The 21780-nt window shown below is 40.7% G+C and overlaps 1 protein-coding gene across 1 annotated transcript in view; it reads left to right on the forward strand.

Annotated features, from left to right (window-relative positions):
* Window positions 1-21180, forward strand: part of adcyap1r1a (adenylate cyclase activating polypeptide 1a (pituitary) receptor type I) — a gene marked incomplete at its 3' end in the record, with an annotated part of 29368 nt that extends 8188 nt beyond the window's left edge. The window contains exons 2-14 of the mRNA XM_080460424.1: window positions 458-551; window positions 5628-5738; window positions 5813-5913; window positions 5989-6086; window positions 8351-8483; window positions 11747-11900; window positions 12166-12226; window positions 13600-13669; window positions 14757-14848; window positions 15918-16001; window positions 17268-17397; window positions 18199-18240; window positions 20977-21180. Of these exons, the coding sequence (XP_080316550.1) occupies window positions 458-551; window positions 5628-5738; window positions 5813-5913; window positions 5989-6086; window positions 8351-8483; window positions 11747-11900; window positions 12166-12226; window positions 13600-13669; window positions 14757-14848; window positions 15918-16001; window positions 17268-17397; window positions 18199-18240; window positions 20977-21180 (1374 nt within the window). The remainder of the gene's footprint in view (window positions 1-457; window positions 552-5627; window positions 5739-5812; window positions 5914-5988; window positions 6087-8350; window positions 8484-11746; window positions 11901-12165; window positions 12227-13599; window positions 13670-14756; window positions 14849-15917; window positions 16002-17267; window positions 17398-18198; window positions 18241-20976) is intronic.
* Between the last annotated feature and the right edge of the window lie 600 nt (window positions 21181-21780).

The raw sequence follows: 21780 nt of genomic DNA on the forward strand, positions 1-21780 counted from the left end.
TTGTAATATTTATTGACATTTTCACTTCAGAAAATAACAAATGACAGCAATTTGAACAAAAACAGAGAAAGAAACATTAGACTAGTAACAATTTAAGTTTATTTTTCATTCAGTAAAAAGTAAAGAAATAAATGATTATTATTATTGTTATTAATAATAATGATGATAATAATAATTTGATAAATAATAATAATATTCAATAAATATGAATAATATGAAATATTGCACATGGTTAACTTTTATATATTTTACCTATATTACATGTAATTATTGATCTTTCATGTAGTATTGTGTCTTTTCTGTCTTTTCTATGGTGCTGTGTTCTTTAATGCTGTGCAGATGTTTCTGTGTTTATGTTGAACACTCTGAACTAGAAGCTGCCTCTTAAAAAGAGGTTTTTACAGTTTTTGGCTTCCGTCAGAGTTTCTCATCAGTGTTTTGTTTGTGTTTCCTGCAGGCGGCCTCGGAGTCCGAACACTGCATCATAAAGCGAGAACACGAGAAATGTATGGAGAAGATCTCCACACACAACCTCGAGGAGGAGGAATTCAGTAAGTGTGTGTGTGTGTGTGTGTGTGTGTGTGTGTGTGTGTGTGTGTGTGTGTGTGTGTGTGTGTGTGTGTGTGTGTGTGTGTGTGTGTGTGTGTGTGTGTGTGTGTGTGTGTGTGTGTGTGTGTGTGTGTGTGTGTGTGTGTGTGTGTGTGTGTGTGTGTGTGTGTGTTTAGACTAACGTGGCGTGACGCTGCATTTCACGGCTCATCTGCAGACTGTGATCAGTAAACAGGTCGGCTGATGAGAGTCGTGCATCATGTAAAACCTGCAGGACTAAACAGGCGACTGGCCTGTTTTCACACCCGACGTTCTTCAGATTTTTCAGCTTTGATAAAACTCGTAACGTCACACTGCACCGTGCAGGAAGCCGGCGGTGTGGTTTTCCTGGAAGCGGTGATTTTCTTGGCCGGGGACTGTGGCGTTCATTAGTGACTGCTGCAGGACTCCTGCTGCTCACATTGACTCAGACGGGAGGTGACTCACTGCTGACAGAGGAAAACAACTGGAAGACGAGTGCAGCTCACGTCTCACTCTTGAAATGTGTCTTTAGTCTCCTGTGGCCCGGAGGGAGTTAAAGAGAAACTGCTACAGACATAAGGATCAGCATCCGTGCGTCCACTGTCATGGACACTATCATGCTTCTGGTGGTAAAATTCACACAAATTCTTTAAGGTAATTTACTCCGGCTGCCGAGCGTAAAGAAAACCTCTTCTAGGACGGAAACATGTATGTCTGTGAGATAACGTTAAATCAGAGAAGACTGGACACAGATTAAATTGTGGTGAATAAGTTTTCAATGTGTGTTTGTGGTTAAATTTACTATTGTAGTTTTAAGAGTCGTGACGATGCATCAACTTCCTTCTGGCTCGTCGTTAATAGCTTCCATAGCAACGCCATAGCAACCACAAAAAAACTGAATGAATGTATGTTGAAATGAAAAAAGTATGAATCGTATACATGAACCGAATGGATACTAGGAAAATAAAGTTATATTTTTTGCTAGAAAAGCGAATAAAATGAAGCTGAAGCCACAATCGCTCTTCAAATACAGTAATTATCACTGAAAATCGAGGGAGTGGCCGCCAAGTTTGGTCTTCCTGTCGGAGTAACTCTTCAGTCACGTGACCTGAACTCTGCCCGCAGAAAAGAATCGGCTGATGAAACGTTCCCATGCTTCATTTTCCGAGCCGGTTTGTGTCATTTCGTGAGACAAAGACAATACGGTGTGAGACTGGGTGTACATGAGGTTGTTGACTGTTACACGTTACGCTCAAACATTTTGTTGTGACGTTGTTCAGCGTTTTGTAAGAAAACAAAAAATCTTCAAAAGAAAACGGCCGATGTGGTGGGAGACATGGGTCAAACCAGAATCTGTAAATGTTAAATAAAATCTCCATTTTGCTGTTTGAGCTGGTTTGTTTGGCTGTTCTGGCCATTTTTACCTATATATTGTTAACTGTTTTATAATTATCTTCAAATTAAGTTTCATACTTTTCATCTTTTTTTGTTCAGATCTTGGTTTTACATGGTTTTTTGGAGGGGGAGGAGCTTGGAGAGGAATCGTCCTCACGTCCCTTCATAGGGACTTTGTGCTGACAGAAAATCACTGGGGGGGAAATAAAAAAATGCCTCGTCAGCACAAATCTGAAGCGGGGGGTGCGAAGAAGAGGCAAAAAAAGAGGAAGGTCAAAAATGAGAAGAAGAATATAAGAAGTCAGACAAAGGATAAATAAACTGTCAGTTGCTTCTGCTTTTGCCTGATGAACATCCGGTCCAAATCTAAGAACATTTTGTGATTCATCAGTTTCTCTCCCTGTGAATCTGTTTCATGATGAATTACTGTGATTCCCACCCAGCTGATTCCACCTCCCTCAGATTGAACGTGTCTCATTAGTTAACGTCTGAATCGTCTCCCCGCAGCAGATTCTACCGGCTGAATGAGGATGAATTTGACTGGAATTAGTGGCTGAGATTAAACACTTGACCAGACTGTCACACAACATGAAACAGCCTTTTATCATCTCAGAGTGTGTTTTAATGTCAGCTTCAGTAAACGGAATTCAGCCGGTTGTGATTAAAACAGGCGAGATTGGCTGCCTCTTGATGAGACGACAACATAAAACGGTGTGATTCTGGAATGTGACGATTCAGGGTTTTTTTTTTTGTGTTTTAAAATGAAAAGAACATTAGCGGCCATATTGGTCCTCCTGATATGGATACTAGTAATAAGATACTGTGTTTGTGACTGCCTCAAACTGTGAATGCATAAAAGGTTTTAGATCAAAGAAGATTTAAATATATTTAAGATTTGAACATATTGAAGATGATGCCCTGACTGGAGTTTGAAATGAGGAGTTTTATTGTCTATTCCTGACCAATGAAAACATATGAGATACTGTATTAGACCCTAAAATCTTTAAAAACAAATTTACCTGAAAAGAGATGATGCATCCATCCATGCATCTATCCATCCATCCATCCATCCATCCATCCATCCATCCATCCATCCATCCATAGAGAGCACTGAGAAATGTTCATTCTTAAAGGTTGGACATTAATCATAATTAATTAAACTTAAAATCTAATCTCAGCCCTAAATAATCCATCAGTGAGACTCTGCGGCCTGGTGAGATTCTCCTCTCTGGGATGAGTGTGATGCAGCTTTATTAGGTCTGTTGCTCTGCAGCTCGCCGAGGCTCATTTAGCTCCGACTTGCCCTTTAAAAGGTAATTATTGTCCTGGTGTCCAGCTGGCCAGACAGAACCAAAACAGATTAGAGAGTCCAGCACAATCCACACACACACACACACACACACACACACACACACGCACACACGCACACACACACGCACACGCACACGCACACGCACACGCACACGCACACAGCTCTATAAAACCTCCTGTGTAGAGACAATGATGTAACCCGAGGGGGGGGGGAGCCCCCTACGCTCTGTGTGATTTTCAGCCTCACGGGTGAAAGGGAGTCGTGGCAGAATGTTTGGTCGCGTCTCTAATCGGTGGTCGTTCGAGGACGGACGACGTTGCAGTCGTAACCCTGCGACCGAATTCAGACGGTGTCAGATATCTGAGGCGGTCTCGCTGGTGCTGCAACCTGCGTTTGTTTGTTTTACGTGAAGTCTGTTTTTGTTGGGAAGTGAAAGACCACCACAGTAAATGCTAATGCATGCTAATAGATGCTAACAAGCGTGAACTTCGAGCTTTCTTTGCAAAATGAGCATCCCAGGGTGTCCTCTCTCTCCGAGCCGCGACCACCACATATTCTCCTTCTTTTACTTTATTTTAAATTTGTCTTGAAACAAATTAATTTAAATGAGTTATTGCTGCGCAGTCACACGGACTCACATCGTAGGCTGAGATTCAGCTCACGCTCATCGTGCAATCTGCTCACAGCAAACCTCATGTCGTGGCGTAAAGGCTGTGACTTATAAGATTGTTAGAATCCTGCAGTCTGCAGCAGCTTTAAGAAGCAGACAGACGAATAGTAAGAGATTAAAGTGAAACAGGAGGTAAGAAATGAAAGTGTGTTGGACGCTGTCGCCTAAGAACCTCTAATCTTTATCAGTTTGTTAGGAACAATGGTTTAAGTTGCTGTACAAGGAGCTTTAATGTTGTGAAGAAAGCTATGATGAGCAGTGGAGAAAGATGTTCACAGTAAAATATAAACAAATAAAATAATTACTTAGAGGCAGAAATGTGTGAAAAGTGAAGGCGTTTAATGGTGCTTTATTGTCACACTCGTGTGTGAAGATGTGTAAAGAAGAACATGTGTGATGAAAACAGATGAGAGTGAGATCCCAAGAAAATCAAGTCTTTGTATCACTAAACACTAAACACCAGCGAACGCCGAGGTTATTACTGCCGTTTGGTTTCAAATACACAATGAGAAAACTTCAATAAATAAAAATGACTTCATAGTGGAAACAAATGTAGGTTTATTAATTCAGTCATCGGTTACACTGAAGTTTAAACTCCATCCATCCATCCATCCATCTATCATCCATCCATCCATCCATCCATCCATCCATCCATCCATCCATCCATCCATCCATCCATCTATCATCCATCCATCCATCCATCCATCCATCCATCCATCCATCCATCCATCTATCATCCATCCATCCATCCATCCATCCATCATTTCAAAATTTCAAAAATAACTTCATGAGTCGATAGTGGCTGGGTGATGCTCTGCTATTATTTAATGAGCATTCAGCAGGTATGAATGAATCGACAATCTGCAGTGAACTTCTTTCTTCTGACCCTGTGTTGCTTTGTATCCCGTGTTGCTTTGTATCTTGTGTTGCTTTGTATCTCGTGTTGCTTTGTATCTTGTGTTGCTTTGTATCTCGTGTTGCTTTGTATCCCGTGTTGCTTTATATCTTGTGTTGCTTTGTATCCTGTGTTGCTTTGTATCTTGTGTTGCTTTGTATCTCGTGTTGCTTTGTATCCCGTGTTGCTTTATATCTTGTGTTGCTTTGTATCCTGTGTTGCTTTGTATCACGTGTTGCTTTGTATCTCGTGTTGCTTTGTATCCCGTGTTGCTTTATATCTTGTGTTGCTTTGTATCCCGTGTTGCTTTGTATCCTGTGTTGCTTTGTATCCCGTGTTGCTTTGTATCTCGTGTTGCTTTGTATCCCGTGTTGCTTTATATCTTGTGTTGCTTTGTATCCTGTGTTGCTTTGTGTCCCATGTTGCTTTGTATCCCGTGTTGCTTTATATCTTGTCTTGCTTTGTATCCTGTGTTGCTTTGTATCCCGTGTTGCTTTGTATCTCGTGTTGCTTTGTATCCCGTGTTGCTTTATATCTTGTGTTGCTTTGTATCCTGTGTTGCTTTGTGTCCCATGTTGCTTTGTATCCCGTGTTGCTTTATATCTTGTCTTGCTTTGTATCCTGTGTTGCTTTGTATCCCGTGTTGCTTTGTATCCCGTGTTGCTTTATATCTTGTGTTGCTTTGTATCCCGTGTTGCTTTGTATCCTGTGTTGCTTTGTATCTCGTGTTCCTTTGTATCCCGTGTTGCTTCATGACTTCTTGGTGGTTGCTGTCCGTCTCGCAGGCTGTGGCTGGATGTGGGACAACCTGACGTGCTGGCAGGCGGCCGAGGTGGGCGAGGTCGTGGTGGTGAACTGTCCGGATCTGTTTCATGAGTTCATGACTCCAGATGATGGTGAGCGAACGCATCAGGGGACGGCTGAACTTGGTGCTTCAGGCCAGTTGCTTGACGTCGGTTTTCTCTTCCAGAAATGGGTAAAGTGAGTCGTAACTGCACCGAGTACGGCTGGTCGGAGCCGTTCCCGCACTACGTGGACGTCTGCTTCTTCTACGACAACACCACCAAACCCGTATGAGCTCTTGGTCACTTCATGTTCTGCTAACACGTGTCTGCTGATGACTGACTGTGTGTCTCTGAACGTCAGGACATGTACTACGCATCGGTCAAAGCTCTGTACACGGTGGGCTACAGCACGTCGCTGGTGTCTCTGACCACTGCCATGGTCATCCTCTGCAGGTTCAGGTGAGTTCTCCTCCGTTCACGATCTGCTCACTCCAAAACCACGGCGATACGAAGACATTTGTTCTGCCAACAAATGAATCTGGTTTTCACCTGCAGGGTTTCCTTCACTCAGCAGCACGTCTTAGAATTATCAACTTTGATAATAAAAGAATCAGAATGGAGGTTAGAGGAGCAGACTCCGGATTGGACGTTTGCCAGTTTGAATCCCAGAGCTCACCACTGTGACTCTCGGAGAAAGACCCTTGAGCCTCAGCATGAGGACGAGCGGATGAATGCAGAGAAACAATCCAGAACAGGAACTAATATGATTTAGAGCTGCCGACTGAGAAAATCAGCCATCGGATGGAAAGTTGAGGTCTGCGGATTTTCAGTGGAACTTGCAAACCACATAAAGTCAGTTTTTATGTACTGTATATGTAGTACAGGCGTCCTTCTCTAAGCAAAATATATGGGTATAGCCCAGTAGTGGGCGCTATAATACCAGCAGCTTAATGAAAATGGCCTTGCGTCATTATTACAGAATCGAGCAAAACTTCACAAAACAAATCCAACTTTTTCAGGGTGGTAGAAAGTAACTTGTGTAGAAAGCACAGAATGTGTACTTTCCAATGATATATTGGTTGTTGTTACTTTGAAATCCCTTCTGGATATGTTCCTGAGAAGACTTGAATTCAGAATGTTCCCAGTCGCACGGGAGCCAAAATATTGCAGACATCATGGTAGCTTGTTTCCATGGCAACCCAAATATATTTTGACGAAAAGGTACTTATTTTTGTCCTAATTCATCGTAAGAATCAGATATAAAAAGTGTAATTGCATGGTTTATGGCTGATCTTCTCAGTCAGCAGCTCTTAATTTGAAAACCATTTTAATATGTGACACTGTGGCTGTGATCAGAAACTGAATGGATTCAATTCAGGGAAAAACATTTAAACCTGAATGATCAATAAAGGGAACAAAAAGCTAAATAACAGCTATACTGGAATCAAGCATTAAATGAAGCTGTTAGTTCAGGAATGAATTATTTAATCATAATTTAAAAATTCATTAATAAGTGACACATTTAATATTTTGTTATTAACACCCCAAACCATCACCTGAGAAAGTTCCTTTCACTGGAAGGAAAGCTTCTGTTTAAAAACTGAGATAAGAGCATATATCCATGAAGAATTTACGATTCACCAGCAGGCGCTGGTGAATCGTAAATTGTAAATATTTTTTTCTTAATGTACCTTAAGTCCAAATGTTGAAATGATGCAGCTCAGCTGTGCCTGTAGCTTCGGCCACAGTGAAACCAGGAGAAAGCTTGGAAAACCAATCCAGACTCATTTTAATGATCCTGAGTGTTTTAATGTCTTCTATTATCTGATATGGACGCGGTGAAGCACGTTGTGATCTTTATCTGTGAAAGATAAATACATTTTACTTACTTACTTACTTACTTACTTACTTACTTACTTACTTACTTACTTACTTACTTACTTACTTACTTACTTACTATGATCAATACATTCAGATTGTTTGGGGTGAAGTTGATTTTGAAATATTTTATAAGAGCGACACTAAGATAGGCCTATTTGAACGTTCACTGAGGTTTAGTGGTGAGGACATGAAGACTCACAGTATTTGAGACTCTTATCCCTAACCAAGGGGTCTCTAACCCTGGTTCTGGAGGTTCTGGAGGTCGTGGGGGTTCTGGAGTTTTTGAGTTTTGAAGAAACACAAAAAACAATTTCTAGAACTGAAAAAAACAGGCCAACTTTTTCACATAATTTATTTATGTTGATGAAGTAAGATTGTTCTTTATTTGAACTAAATGAGAACAATAAAGGAGAATAATGAAAATTAAAATCCAAGTGAAGTGAACTTTGTGTTTTTCCTGCCTCAGATCCTGAGATAAAGTAGAGTGTTTCTTTGATAGATTGTTCGTAGTCCATCTTCCACTCATACAGCAATATCCCGCCTCTAATTAGTATTAGAGTATTGTAGTATTTGGTGTTTTGAAATACTGCATTAAACAGTCAAGATAACAGGATTTAGTTTTGTTGTGTGGACGAATTTAAAAAGTTTGGGTCACATTACTTAGATATTCATGTTCAGAAAATCAACCCCTCAGAGTGTCTTGTATTTTGAACAGTTATTTATACTAGATATATTTGGATAAAGATACTAACTAGAGTTCCTATTGTTGCTACCAGATTGAGTGAAGTTGACCGTACCCGGAGTGAATGTGTTGTGACGTCTGCTCTCTGTGATCTCGACAGGAAGCTCCACTGCACCAGGAACTTCATCCACATGAATCTGTTTGTGTCCTTCATCCTGAGAGCCATCTCCGTCTTCATCAAGGACGGAGTGCTGTACGCCCAGGAGGACAGTGACCACTGCTTCACACACACAGTCAGTAACCACAGCGTCTCCTTCTGCTGCACGTGTGGACGTGACGTCACGTTTCACACTTTCACACCGTCGACCTTTTCTCAAACTTTCGTTTGTGAAAAAACTTTGTTGCAATTTATATTTCTGAGATTTTTTTTTATACTTACGGTCACATTAAGAAAGTTTAGGACATAGCAGATAGAAGTCCTTTTTTTTATAAAAATTTATTACTACTATTAAGTTGTGAATTAAAATTTCCGATTGTGTTTGAATATCAACTTTTATTAGCAACGTTTGCCTGTAAAGGGTCAGCTGTACATGTTTAGTTATGAATACTTGAAGTAATCAATTTAATCAAAATGCCAAGTTACTTAGTTTCTTTAGCATGGTGAGTATCCACAATCCTTCAAGCAGTATAGATGATGGATGAACAAATATTCCTTATTCATTAAGGCAAATATACTGAATGTAAAGTGTGTTTTATTTTGCTATGAGACTTAGTCCTCAGTGTTTTACATTTATAAATCTTACTCTAATGTTTTTAGACGCAAACCACAATGAGTGAAGCAGCAAAAACAAGCAAATCCTTTCAAATGTCCAGAAATGTTGCCAAATGCCTGCACGTATTGATAATAATAAAAATAACTTTATTTATATAGCACTTTTCAGAACACATGTTGCACAACAAAAAAAGGTTGGGTGAGACGGAGAAGATGAGCAACCAAACAGACGGGTGTCAAACAGAAAGATATTGATATTAACTCACGTTTTCTGACATCGTGGCTCTAAAACCAGACGTGAACCAGGTCTCATATTTTCTGTGTTTGCTCTGTTAATGGATTTATAAACAAAAAGAAAAACAACGGGACTGTTTGTTCAGTTTTCAGTCAGAAATTGGTCAATCTTTCAATGTTAATTGTTCTAATTTCAATTTGGAAACTTCTCCACTGTTGACATGAGTCATCAAGAAACAAACAGCAGCACGAAGACACAGACCAACAAAACAATTCAAGCAATATTTTACTTTGAAACGCCACGTAAACAAAGTTGTCAGTGATTGGGCGTCCTGCTGACGAGCAGAATCCAGACGAGTGTTGAGGCTGAGGGTTCACGGTGACGGAGGCGCTGAGACGAAGGACTGAAGCAAAGTGTCGTTTCTGAATATGAGAACATTCGCGTAAACCCTGACGATCCCTGCTCAGTGCCAGACGTGTCAGGCCCCGCCTCTGCTGTTTGATATCCAGCTTTAAACAATCTTCAATCACATGCAAATTTTGACTAAAAGCAAACACGCTATTAGATGACTAATACGGCCCGATTACAAAGCAGAAGAAGCTCTTGGCCTTCGTCTCTGCTCCCGTCGTCAGGCAGCCATGGTAAATAAACCTAATCAGGAATGCTAATGTCTCCGGCGAGGCCGTGGAAGTCCCCTCGCACAGGTCCATTAACATTTCAATGGGGACGTTGGCCTTTTTGGCGGTGACCGCTGACACGCCGCCGTCGGCCCGCTGATCACAGCTCTTTGTCCCGGCGGCTCAGAGGATCAGATCGCTGCTGTTCCCCGTGTGGACGCTGCTCATTAGATTACACTCACCTGACATGAAGGTGGCAGGCAGCTGCTGTACGCTTGTCACACTCAGCTGAACTTTTCTGGTAATTAGAACATGACGCACAGGCGGTGTCGCAACCCCGTGACGCCTGTTCACGTCCTGGACGACCAGACGAAGAGACAAGAGGACGGAGATATGTTGTCTCAAGCTGTCAAATTTGGATTTGTTCCATAAATGCAAATACAAAAAAATATTAAATCGTATTTAAAGTGCGTTGGATTTAAGAAGCGTATTGGCTGAGCGGTGAGTCTCTGTGGTGTCCAGTCTTCTGCTGTGTCCAGGCGTGCTCCTGCCTGCTGCTTCATCTTGTGTCTGATTACACCACCGTGTGGCACAAAGTGGAATTACAAGTAAAGACGTGCTGGGCCAGATCTATTAGCATTCTAATCTTTGTGAATCTCTGTGCAGCACAGTGAGACCCTTCATAAGGTTTTAGGTCAGTAGTTTCCCTTCTGTTTTGGTTGTTTTCTGTTAAATAAGGGTCCGTTCAGACCTGCGTTAACACGCGGTTCTGGTGATCAGATCACAAGTGGCGAGCCGTAAAGAACAGCGTGAACCAAAGCGATATCACTCAAACCGCTCCCTGAGGCGCTCTGGGACGCATCTGACCACGGAGGCTTTGTAGTGTGAGCAGAGTGCATCACGAATGCGTCTCAGGAAAATACGTGCTACGTTAACGACATCAGTGTGCGTCGTGTTTTGGTTTTAAGAAAATGCACCAGTCTTACAGTCTTTCCAACTTCCCAGAGAAGCTTTGGAAAAGAACATGGACGTCCGTGCCTGGAGGTCTACAGAGACACGGCGCCTTATTGCAGCCTGGGCGGAGGATCCGTCTTAACCTGTGTCCCTGGACAGACTGAGGTCATATCTAGGTGCCAGGCATGGCGACGTTTTCGTGGAAGTGACGGCGAGGTAGTGATACAGTCCCAAATCAAGCGGTTAGCCCGACACGCAGGGTACGGACTAGTGTAAACAGTCAGGACTCGCCACATGTGACCGGATCAGCGAAACTCAAGTTAACGGCAGTAACAGGCCCTGGCAGGAGCAGGCAGACTAGATGGTAGAGTGATTCACCACGCCATCCTGTGGTGCAGGGCGGGTATGACGCTCCACTCTAAAGTGAGTGACTCACTGCGACATCTTGTCTCACAAATGATGAGAGACAGCGCTCACCAATCCGTCACGCGTTCTGACAGTTTTATTGCCTCTAATTGTTTCACTGCCCCTGTTGATGCAGGACAGAAGACTCCTAATGAAATCTTGTTTGTTGGGCGGATCCAGAATCTGGATCAAACCCTTCAGTCGACCTTTAGCTGCTCTTCAGAGGAGACGTGGGCTCTGAAATACATTCACGGGTCTTTGACATGAAAACACATGTTTCTTAGAAGAATCAGCGAAATCATTTGTTTGGGGTTTGAAGCGGCTCAGACAAGATGCATCCTGATATTTTGCAATCATGAATTTCAAGCGTTTCATAGATCACATGAAAGAAAAAGAGGGAGACTCAGGGACCCAGAGTGACTGGCCGTACAGCAGTCAAACAAACACCAGCCACACCTCCAAACAGTAAACATTGAAATACAGTCCACTGCATTAAAGATGCCCGACGTCAGTGTTCCAGATGTGAAACCACAGAATAAGCCCTGATGGATTGATTCCTCCTCCCGCCTGCAGGTGGCGTGCAAAGCAGTGATGGTCTTCTTCCATTACTGCGTCATGTCCAACTATTTCTGGCTCTTCATCGAAGGTCTGTACCTCTTCACTCTGCTGGTGGAGACTTTCTTCCCAGAGCGGCGTTACTTCTACTGGTACACCATCGTGGGATGGGGTGAGTCACTTCTGCATCAGACTGAGTTTTCTAAAGAGTATTCAGCAGATATTTGTTAATACATGTAATCCATAAAGAAGAATAAATCCAGTATGTCACAGTCTCTACCCAGTGAGTTAAACATTTTGTCTGTTTGACAAGTATTTTTGATACAAAGGTTACAACCAGTAAAACATCAATACAGACTTTTTAAATGAGAGGTTCTGTACACTCTGTTTTAATTTAATTCTATTCTATTGCTTACTGATTTTATTTTTTGTTGCAGGAACTCCCACGATTTGTGTGACAGTCTGGGCCGTTCTGAGGCTCCATTTTCACGACACAGGGTATGTATACTCCAAACTCTTTAGAAATACCTTCAACTCTTTAAAGATACTCTCAGGTCTTTAAATATTCTCCCAAATCTCTAAATATACTCTGAACTCCTTTTAAATATATCCTCAACCCTCTAAATACACACTCAACTCTGTAAATAAACCCCAAATCATTTATTATGATCAAATATACTCCACTGCTTTATGTCTTAAGCCTTTGGAGTATTTTCTCTACATGTATTAAAGGTACAGTATTTACACTGTAAAACACTGTGTTAGTCGACACCCTGCAAACACACAGATTTTTGGTCGTGATGTAAAATCTTGGTAAGCAGCGGCTTCGTTCCATGTCGGTTAAAGATGCACCGACACCAGGGTTTTAAAGGAGAAGTACGAGTACTAACCTCTAGTTACTTACCGATACTGAGTACCAATAGGTACTAATTGATTTCAAAGTGTTTCATGCCAAATCCGTTATTTGTCACAAACAACAATTATACATACTCCAATGGGCAGTGAAATGTTTTAAGTACCTGTTCCGCACCAAAACAAGAGTTTTTATGGGATGAAAGAATATAAATAAAAATCTAGAACACACACATAATAATAATAATAATAATAATAATAATAATAATAATAATAATGATAATAATAATAATAATAATAATAATAATAATAATAATAATAATTATAATAATAATAATGATGATGATGATGATGATGATAATTATTATTATTATTAATATTATAGCACACAAAATAACACACTATATGACAATAATAATACATTTTTTTGATCTGATTAAACTAAATTTTAAATAACATTTACAGTCATTTGCAAAAGTATTCATCCTCCTTGAACTTTTCTACATTTTGTCACATTACCACCACAAATGTAAATAGATTTTATTGATTTTATGTGATGGACCAACACAAGGTGAAGTGGAAGGAAAATGATACGTAGTTTTCACATTTAGTTGACTGAGCGTCACCTCGTGTTTACAGTTTGTTTATGTGTAAGTAAGTCATCAATACTCAATACTACTGATCCGTGTCCATGAATACCGGCCTCATAAATCCTAACAACTCATTCGTAACAAACAACCATGTTTCTGTACTTTAACATGATTTAACATGATTTTAGCGATAACAAGTACACAGATACAGTATATTATATTAGAATAGATATTAAACACAGACTACATTATAGTAACCGAGTAAAATATACTAATATATAATTTGATATAAAACAGAAGTTTAACCTGTGTATCATTGCAGTAATAAGTTGTAAATCTATTTCATGCCTTCAAACCTGTCCTTGACTAATGGTGAGTAACTGTATTGATCTCCTGTGATTATTAAAAGTCCCTGTTGTCCTCGTGCAGATGCTGGGATACCAATGAGCACACTGCCCTCTGGTGGGTGATCAAAGGACCTGTGGTGGCCTCCATCATGGTAACGAACACCATCACGTCACTGTGCAACACAACACACTGAAACACACTGAAACACACTGAAACACACTGAGACTCACTGAGACTCACTGAAACTCACTGAGACACACTGAAACACACTGAAACACACTGACACACTGAAACACCTTGACACACTGAAACACACTGAGACACACTGAAACTCACTGAAACACACTGAAACACACTGAAACACACTGAAACACCCTGACACACTGAAACACCTTGACACACTGAAACACACTGAGACACACTGAAACTCACTGAGACTCACTGAAACAGCCTGAAATACACAGAAACAAATTGAAACACACTGAAACACCTTGACACACTGAAACACACTGAGACACACTGAAACTCACTGAGACTCACTGAAACAGCCTGAAATACACAGAAACAAATCGAAACACACTGAAACACCCTGACACACTGAAACACACTGAGACTCACGGAAACACACTGAAACACACTGAGACACACTGAAACACACTGAAACTCACTGAAACCCTGACACACTGAAACTCACTGAAACACACTGAGACTCACTGAAACAGCCTGAAATACACGGAAACACACTGAAACACCCTGAAACACACTGAGACTTACTGAAACTCACTGAAACACACTGAAACTCTCTGAAACTCACAAAGACTCACTGAGACTCACTGAGACTCACTGAAACACCCTGAAACACACTGAGACTCACTGAAACACACACACACGTTGGTTGAAGAAGTTGTTAAAGGATTTATTTATTTATTTATTTATTTATTTATTTATTTATTTATTTATTTTAAATGAATGATTTAAAACAGTGTGGGTTGGTGCTCTACAGTCAGTTTTCACCCTTTTATCTTTCCCACCTTTAGAAAAAATAAATAAAAATGTATCGCTGGTACAATTAGCTGCTGCAAAATATGTTTGGTTGCTGAAGATTTCCTACAATTGGATTGTGAGACACTTCACACAAAGTGGCTCTCAACCACTGATTCAGTTTGTCTGCTCTGAAGTGCAGATCTGGAAAACTGCGGAGGAGATAGTTACTGTAAATACCACTTTGTTTTGTGCAGATCAACTTCGTCCTCTTCATCGGAATCATCATCATCCTGGTGCAGAAGCTGCAGTCTCCCGACATCGGAGGAAACGAGTCCAGCATCTATCTGTAAGTGAGCGTCGGCTCGTTCAGCGTCACCAACCTTCAGTCTGAGTGTGACGACTTCAGAGCTGCTTTTCTTTATGTTCTGCTCAAGAATTAACGTTTTGATGTATTGTCAACAGTTCCCCTCACAATACTAGAATACTAGAATACTCAGTATAGATACACACATACTGTCCAAATACTGTAATGAACCCTGTTAGAGGCAGAAATGTAACAACATCCCGAATTGTTGTAACATTTAATGTAATAAAACCCAAAACTTAATAAAAGTGCTGAGCCTGAGATGTAATAAAAAAAAAAATATTTAAAAAGATTAAACAAGAATTTAAATGTAATCTTAATATGTTTAATGCTCATACATTATTTTCTACTGATGATAAGGAGAATTAGATTACAGATTATAAAGAACAGACAGTAAATATAAGACTATAAATGACTTGGAAACAGCAATCTTACATAAATACCACAAACTGTATGTACTGTAGATATATGTATAAACAAATAGTCCAAACTTTTAGAACTTATTCTTTCAATGTTATTCAAGTTGAAGCAGGTCAAGTTCAAGTCCAAACCAGAAACATGATGTAATAGAATGATTACACTACGAGGGGGAACATATATTTTCTGCTCCACAATGTGAGAATCAAGGTTTTATTACATGATGGACCACCTGTTACGTTTCAGGTTTCATTCCATTATATTTCATAACAGTTCGGGTCGTTGTTACATATCATGAGAAGCCACATTATATTTAATGAGTCATGGGAACAAATGTCTTTTTGGACTTTTTTAAATGAAGCATTTGAAGTGAAAAAGCTTTAGAAGAAAAGTGTGTTTTGAGAGATGAAGCTTGATCCTGCTTCACTACATGAGGGAGTCACTTCAGCTGGATGCTCCTGGCTGAGCCTCGCAGACTCTCCTCCTGCAGGGCGGCGACGTCCAGCAGATCATCTCGATCTGCTGCTCAGACCGAGCGTGTGAGCGAGAGTGAAGCTGTGTGTGAAGCTGTGTGTGTCTGTGTCCCTAAAGGCATTGTCTCTGTTGTGTTGTGTGTTGTCTTTGTGTCGTGTAGCAGCTGTGCTCAGAAATGCTTCAGTGAGCCCACTCAGGCTGTTCAGCATTCGTGCAGGATGTCAGAGTTATCCACCATCACACTGTAAGTGTGTGTGTGTGTGTGTGTCTGTGTGTCTGTCTGTCTGTCTGTCTGTCTGTCTGTCTGTCTGTCTTGTGTTGACTGCCTTTATACATGTGTGTGTTTGTGTTTTGAGGTTTATTTCTATTAATATCAGTGGTTTAAGCTCCCGAATGTAAAATGACAGAATAAAGAATTGCAGCTTTTAATTTTGACCGTTTTTAAATGATTTACCAGCAGAATTCTTCACTTTGGTGTGTTTCTGTCTCTTGTAGGAGATTTAAGATTTCAGTGTTTCCACAAGTGTTGGTGCAGTCAGACTCTTCTCTGGGTGGGAAAAAGGCTGAGTGACACTCTGCAAAAACTTATGGGACAAATGACGTATCTGATCTTCACAATATTAGATTATATTTTACTTTGAAGAGATAAAGTCCAGTTTTGGGAAGAAAAAAACCAAACAGAAAACAAACATTTCTAATAATCCTAAAAAATATTTTTAAAGAATTTCCCTCTGGGATTGATACACTGTTCTATTCTATTCTATTCTATTCTATTCTATTCTATTCTATTCTATTCTATTCTAATAATAGGAGCTTCTGTTCTATTTTAATTTCAGGAGCTCGTCTGTGCTCAGAAATGTCTGTGTTTGAGATTCTGATGGGTTTATGTTGTTTATTACTTGAGACTCATGAGGGATTTTTACCATTTAAGAGTTTTAATGAAGGAGATTGTCCCGTTTGCTTAAATAAATTGTAGCTGACTGTCGAGGTATTTCCGTCATCTGGGCCTGTCCGGGAAAAGTTTTATGTGTTCATGATGTATTTCTATATTTCCTCAAACTTTCTCAGATCAAACTGAAAGTTGGTTCCATGTACAGGAAATATGCACCGACCAAAACAAATAAGAATATTTTATTTTGAAAGCTGCTCTACTGGTCTGACGTGCCTCGTGGCCGTCAGCCTCGTCACATCAGACCAAACGTTGTGTTCCTACGAGGACGATTCAGATAATCGTCGTCTGACCAGCGCAGCTTTGTTCTAGGGAATCTGGATCATTAATTGAAGATCGAAGTTTGAGTAAAATTATTTCCACGTTGGTTTGATTCAAACTAAACCAGGACGAAGAAGCAGCTCAGTGAAACACTTTATGGGTGACAATCAGAAAAGGAGGAGTCCTTTCAGCAGCCTGGTCCCTGAAAAGTTGATGTTTGACCCACATTGATTCCAAACTGTGAAGAAGAGTGTTGAAGCTGCGTCTTTAAAGCAGATTAAAATGTCCTCCTGTGTCCAGACGTCTGGCTCGCTCCACCCTGCTGCTCATCCCGCTGTTCGGGATTCACTACACCGTGTTCGCCTTCTCGCCCGAGGACGTCAGCCAGAGGGAGCGGCTGGTGTTCGAGCTGGGACTCGGATCCTTCCAGGTACGCTCACAGTCCACATCCCTGGTCCAGGTCCAGGTCCAGGTCCAGGTCCAGATCCAGATCCAGACAGCAAGTCTTTCAACTGGATCCAGCTTCTGTGAATATGATTCTAAAACTAAATCCAGCTCCCTGTCCACACCTGGTCTCATTGGACTGGATCCAGACTGGATCCAGACTCTTTAGATTAAAAATAAGTTTCACTATAAAATCAGCAGTTTTTATAGTGAAACTTAAAAAAAGAATAAATGGAGTTAAAAACCAAAACTTATTTTTCCATCAGGAAATGTTTAGAATGACTGATAATCATTATAGTTTATGTTTGAAATAATCCTTCTTCCTGTAGATAAACTAAAATGTTTAAAGAAAGTGAGAAATGAAACGTTTCTCTAGTTAAACGTTCCTCCTGATACTTTCTGTCTGAACGACAGAAACAAGTTTGATATTCGATGTTCAGCTGGTGAAACTTTCTGAGATATTTTATAAATCATCTTCTGATCAGTATCGGATTGAAGGAGTCAGACCTCCTCTGATGTGTTGCTCCTCCTGTCTGCTCCTCCTCCTGCACCTGTCTCCCCATCCTCCTCCTCCACCGCCTCCTCCTCCTCCTGTTTCCTCCTCCTCCTTCTTCCCCACCTCCTCCTGTCTCCTCCTCTCTCCTCTTCCTCCTCCTGCCTCCTCCTCCTCCTCTTCCTGTTTCCTCCTCATCCTCCTCCTCCTCCTCTTCCTGTTTCCTCCTCATCCTCCTCCTCCTTTCTCCTCCTCCTCTTCCTGCCTCCTCCTCCTCCTCCTCCTCCTCCTCAGGGTTTTGTGGTCGCTGTCCTCTACTGTTTCCTGAACGGAGAGGTAGGTCTCTGATCTCTTTTCTTCCATATTGACTTGTGAAATCACTTTTATTACTCAAGTTGTGACACAAAACAAAATCAGCTGAGACGTCCTGAATCTCTAAACCTTTGAAATAAACGTTAAAACAACATCGTTCACTCAGATGTTGTATTTTATCTTCAATTTTCAAGTTCTAGTGAATTACCTGGCTGAATGATAAATATTAAGCACGTTTCTATTTTCGAGTTCCGCTTTTCGTTTGTCCAGATTGTGAATCACTTGTTCACAATTCATTCACTTCATAGAAGCTGAGAAAAACAATTACAATATTTTATTTAAAAAAAAATAAATAAGATTTGTCCAGAACAGATGACTCCAGTGAAATTGTTCAAAATGTAATCTCATGACAAGCAAAACACTTTTATATCTTATTTTTAGCGTTATAGATGATTTGGCTTCTTTTAAAAGTTGTTTACTTATTTTTAGTCCTTGATTTACAATATAATCTTAAATCAGGATTTAAAAGATTCTTTATCAAGTAAAATGTACTTGCTGCATGGGCAGGTAATTTCACTAGTTTTAGGCAATTTCCTTCTCAAATTTAGTGTTTATGTCTTTTATATTATATTTTGACTACGTTTCTTTAACTTTTTTAATATCTTAGGAATGGGTGAGTCAGTATTTAATTAATGTATGTCACAGAACTACTATATTTAAGTAATCAAAAGTGTATTGTTTGTTTGAAATATATATATATATATTTTTAAGCATTTCAAAGTGTCTGCAGTGTTTAAACACAGAAGCTATTAAAGTAAAGCAGCAGGAGAAAAAACGTAGGAGTGAAAGAGGAAAATGACAGAAAGAAAAAAACAACTTACCAAGAGAGTCATATAGAAAATGGCTTCACTGAAACAACGGACAAGTTTATTGTGAAAAACTGCAGAATGAAAGTTTGAACCGTCAAAGTGAAGCAGCTCCAGATCATAAAACAAACGCTGAGAGTTCCTCCTCTCTGAAGATTTCAACCTGTTCAGGTTATTCAAAGACCATTAATAAAATGAGCTGAATAACCTGTTGTCACTGACAAACTAAGGAAAACATTTGGACTTGAGATTATTATTATTTATTTATCATTTGAACACTTTTTCCTCCCACTGGAGGATGAGTTTCACTCTCTACATTATTAATGAGAAGTGGGCTGCTGTCCAACATGTGTAGGGATACAAAAAGTAGAATTTTAAACTCATATTAACAACGGTTGTAGGGTTAATACTTAATAGTAAAATCTTTGTAAAATAGCAGCCTTGAAAGACAACGCGACAGCACACATATGAGCTGAATAAATACTAATCTCTGGAGCTCCAAGCATTCAATAAACACATTGTGTGTCCCAGCAGAGCTCAATATATATTAATTATATACATGAAATATGGCATTGTCTTGGTATCAGCATTGGAAAAATACATTTTATGTAGTGTGAAACACTACAGAAGAGTTTTAGGGCCACTGAAGAAGAAAAAAAGAAACCTTCATGCGCTTCAGAAAAAGTCAAAAATCAAAGTGGAGATTTATTTTTTTTCAGGTGGAAAAAAAGTTTTTTTACAAAGTCCGTCCGTCCACATGCCAGCGCGTGTGACTGCTTCTACTAAATGGCGGTTTAATGAAGTGATGAAAAGATGCTTCAGGACAGAATGGAGCTCATAAACACGGTCAGTTATCATCAGTATCAGGACCAGAAGAGACAGAGCAGCCTGCTGCCTTGTTCCGTAGAGGAAGTTCGTTGAATACGAAGGACAAAGGCACGGGTCTTGGGCTGCTTATTTAAATGTGTTTTATTAATCAAGGAAATCCTCTGTAAAATCAAATGTCCATAAGCAGTCAGCAACACTATATAGTCAGAATTAAGGGATTTAATGTGATTTTACATCTACATCTAAATGATGAAGGATGGATAGACGTCTCTCCGTGAAAAAAAAAATCTCGACTTTGATTTTCGACTTTTTCTGAAGTGCATGAAGGTTTGGGGATTTTTTGCCTCCGAAATTATTTTTTTTTCTTCAGTGGCCCTAAAACTCTTCCGTAGAAACACAAACGTGTCCTAAAATAAGGAAAAAAAACTTCATGTTTGGTTAAAATTAGGTCTCAGAAGAGAAAGAGAACTGTTATTTATCGACAGAGACATCGTGATCGCTGTTCTCAACAACATAATCTCATGTTTCATTGACTAATACTGTGCAGCTATATTATTAATGTTTATAAATAGCACATGTAACTGATTTTAAGCTGTTTGTTTTACAAGCAGACAAATAAATAAATGTTGTCGGATATGATGATCCATTTAGTGCTTCAACCTGTTTGTTGCTTTTATCGTCGTCTATTCAACTCAACCATCAGTTTCAATACTCCAATAAACTAAATAAACTGTGCATCCGACCCGTTGCCACGCTGACACACAGTCACACCCCTGGCCTCATCACCTGGAGCTTTACTTCCTCCTGACAATGACCCAACCTCCACCTAGTGGCTTAACATAGGAACTGCACATATGGCCAGTCTCTACGGTAAACAAAGAAACTATGGATAACCAGTAGACTTCGTGGGCTCTACAGCTGTTTGCATGGTGTGACCGTTGGAATGCTAATGCTGTCTCTTTCAACAGTGGTCCGTTGTCCGTGTGTGAATTACACGTTACCTTTTGGAGGAGCTAGCGCAGCTTAAAGTACATTAAAAATGACCTTGTGAAGTTTCTCCCTGAAGGTGCAGTCGGAGATCAAGAGGAAATGGCGCAGCTGGACGGTGAACCGGTACTTTGCGGTGGACCTGAAGCAGCAGAGGCATCCGTCGCTGGCGAGCAGCGGCGTGAACGGCGGCACTCAGCTGTCCATCCTGAGCAAGAGCAGCTCCCAGATCCGCATGTCCAGCCCGCTGGCGGAGAGCGCCAACATCAGCCTGCCGACCTGAGCGTGTGACAGCGCCGCTCCACTCCACGGCGCCATCCCTCACATCAGACTCGACGAGCAGGCCAGCGTGACCCCGCAACACTCCCATCCTCCAGCAAACCTCTCTGAGAGCATTTAGCGCGCATCCATGGACGTCACACGGTTATTTCACCACTTCACTGTTGCAGTCGATCCTGTCGGTCGCAGATGTTGTGAATGAATGAATGACACTTGTAGATCATTTAAACTCCCTCTGTGTTACTGTGAATCATCTTCAGATGGAGCCGGTGTCAAAAGCTTCGACGCCGCTGGTGGAGGAGCCGAACCGTGGGGTCACATTTGGTCACATTTGTTCACATTTGGTCCTTGGTGTCAGTCAATGTGCTTCAAAGTGCCGTCCAGAGTGTGTGCCTGCAGCTGAGTGCAGCCCAAAGCTCACATCCAACATCCAACATCCAACATCCAACATCCAGCAGCCCGCCGACGCCTGTACAAACGCTCATCTGTGTGTGTGTGTGTGTGTGTGTGTGTGTGTGTGTGTGTGTGTGTGTGTGTGTGTGTGTGTGTGTGTGTGTGTGTGTGTGTGTGTGTGTGTGTGTGTGTGTGTGTGTGTGTGTGTGTG

This window comes from Lipophrys pholis, assembly GCF_963383615.2.
Source record: "Lipophrys pholis genome assembly, chromosome: 1".
NCBI lineage: Eukaryota > Metazoa > Chordata > Actinopteri > Blenniiformes > Blenniidae > Lipophrys > Lipophrys pholis.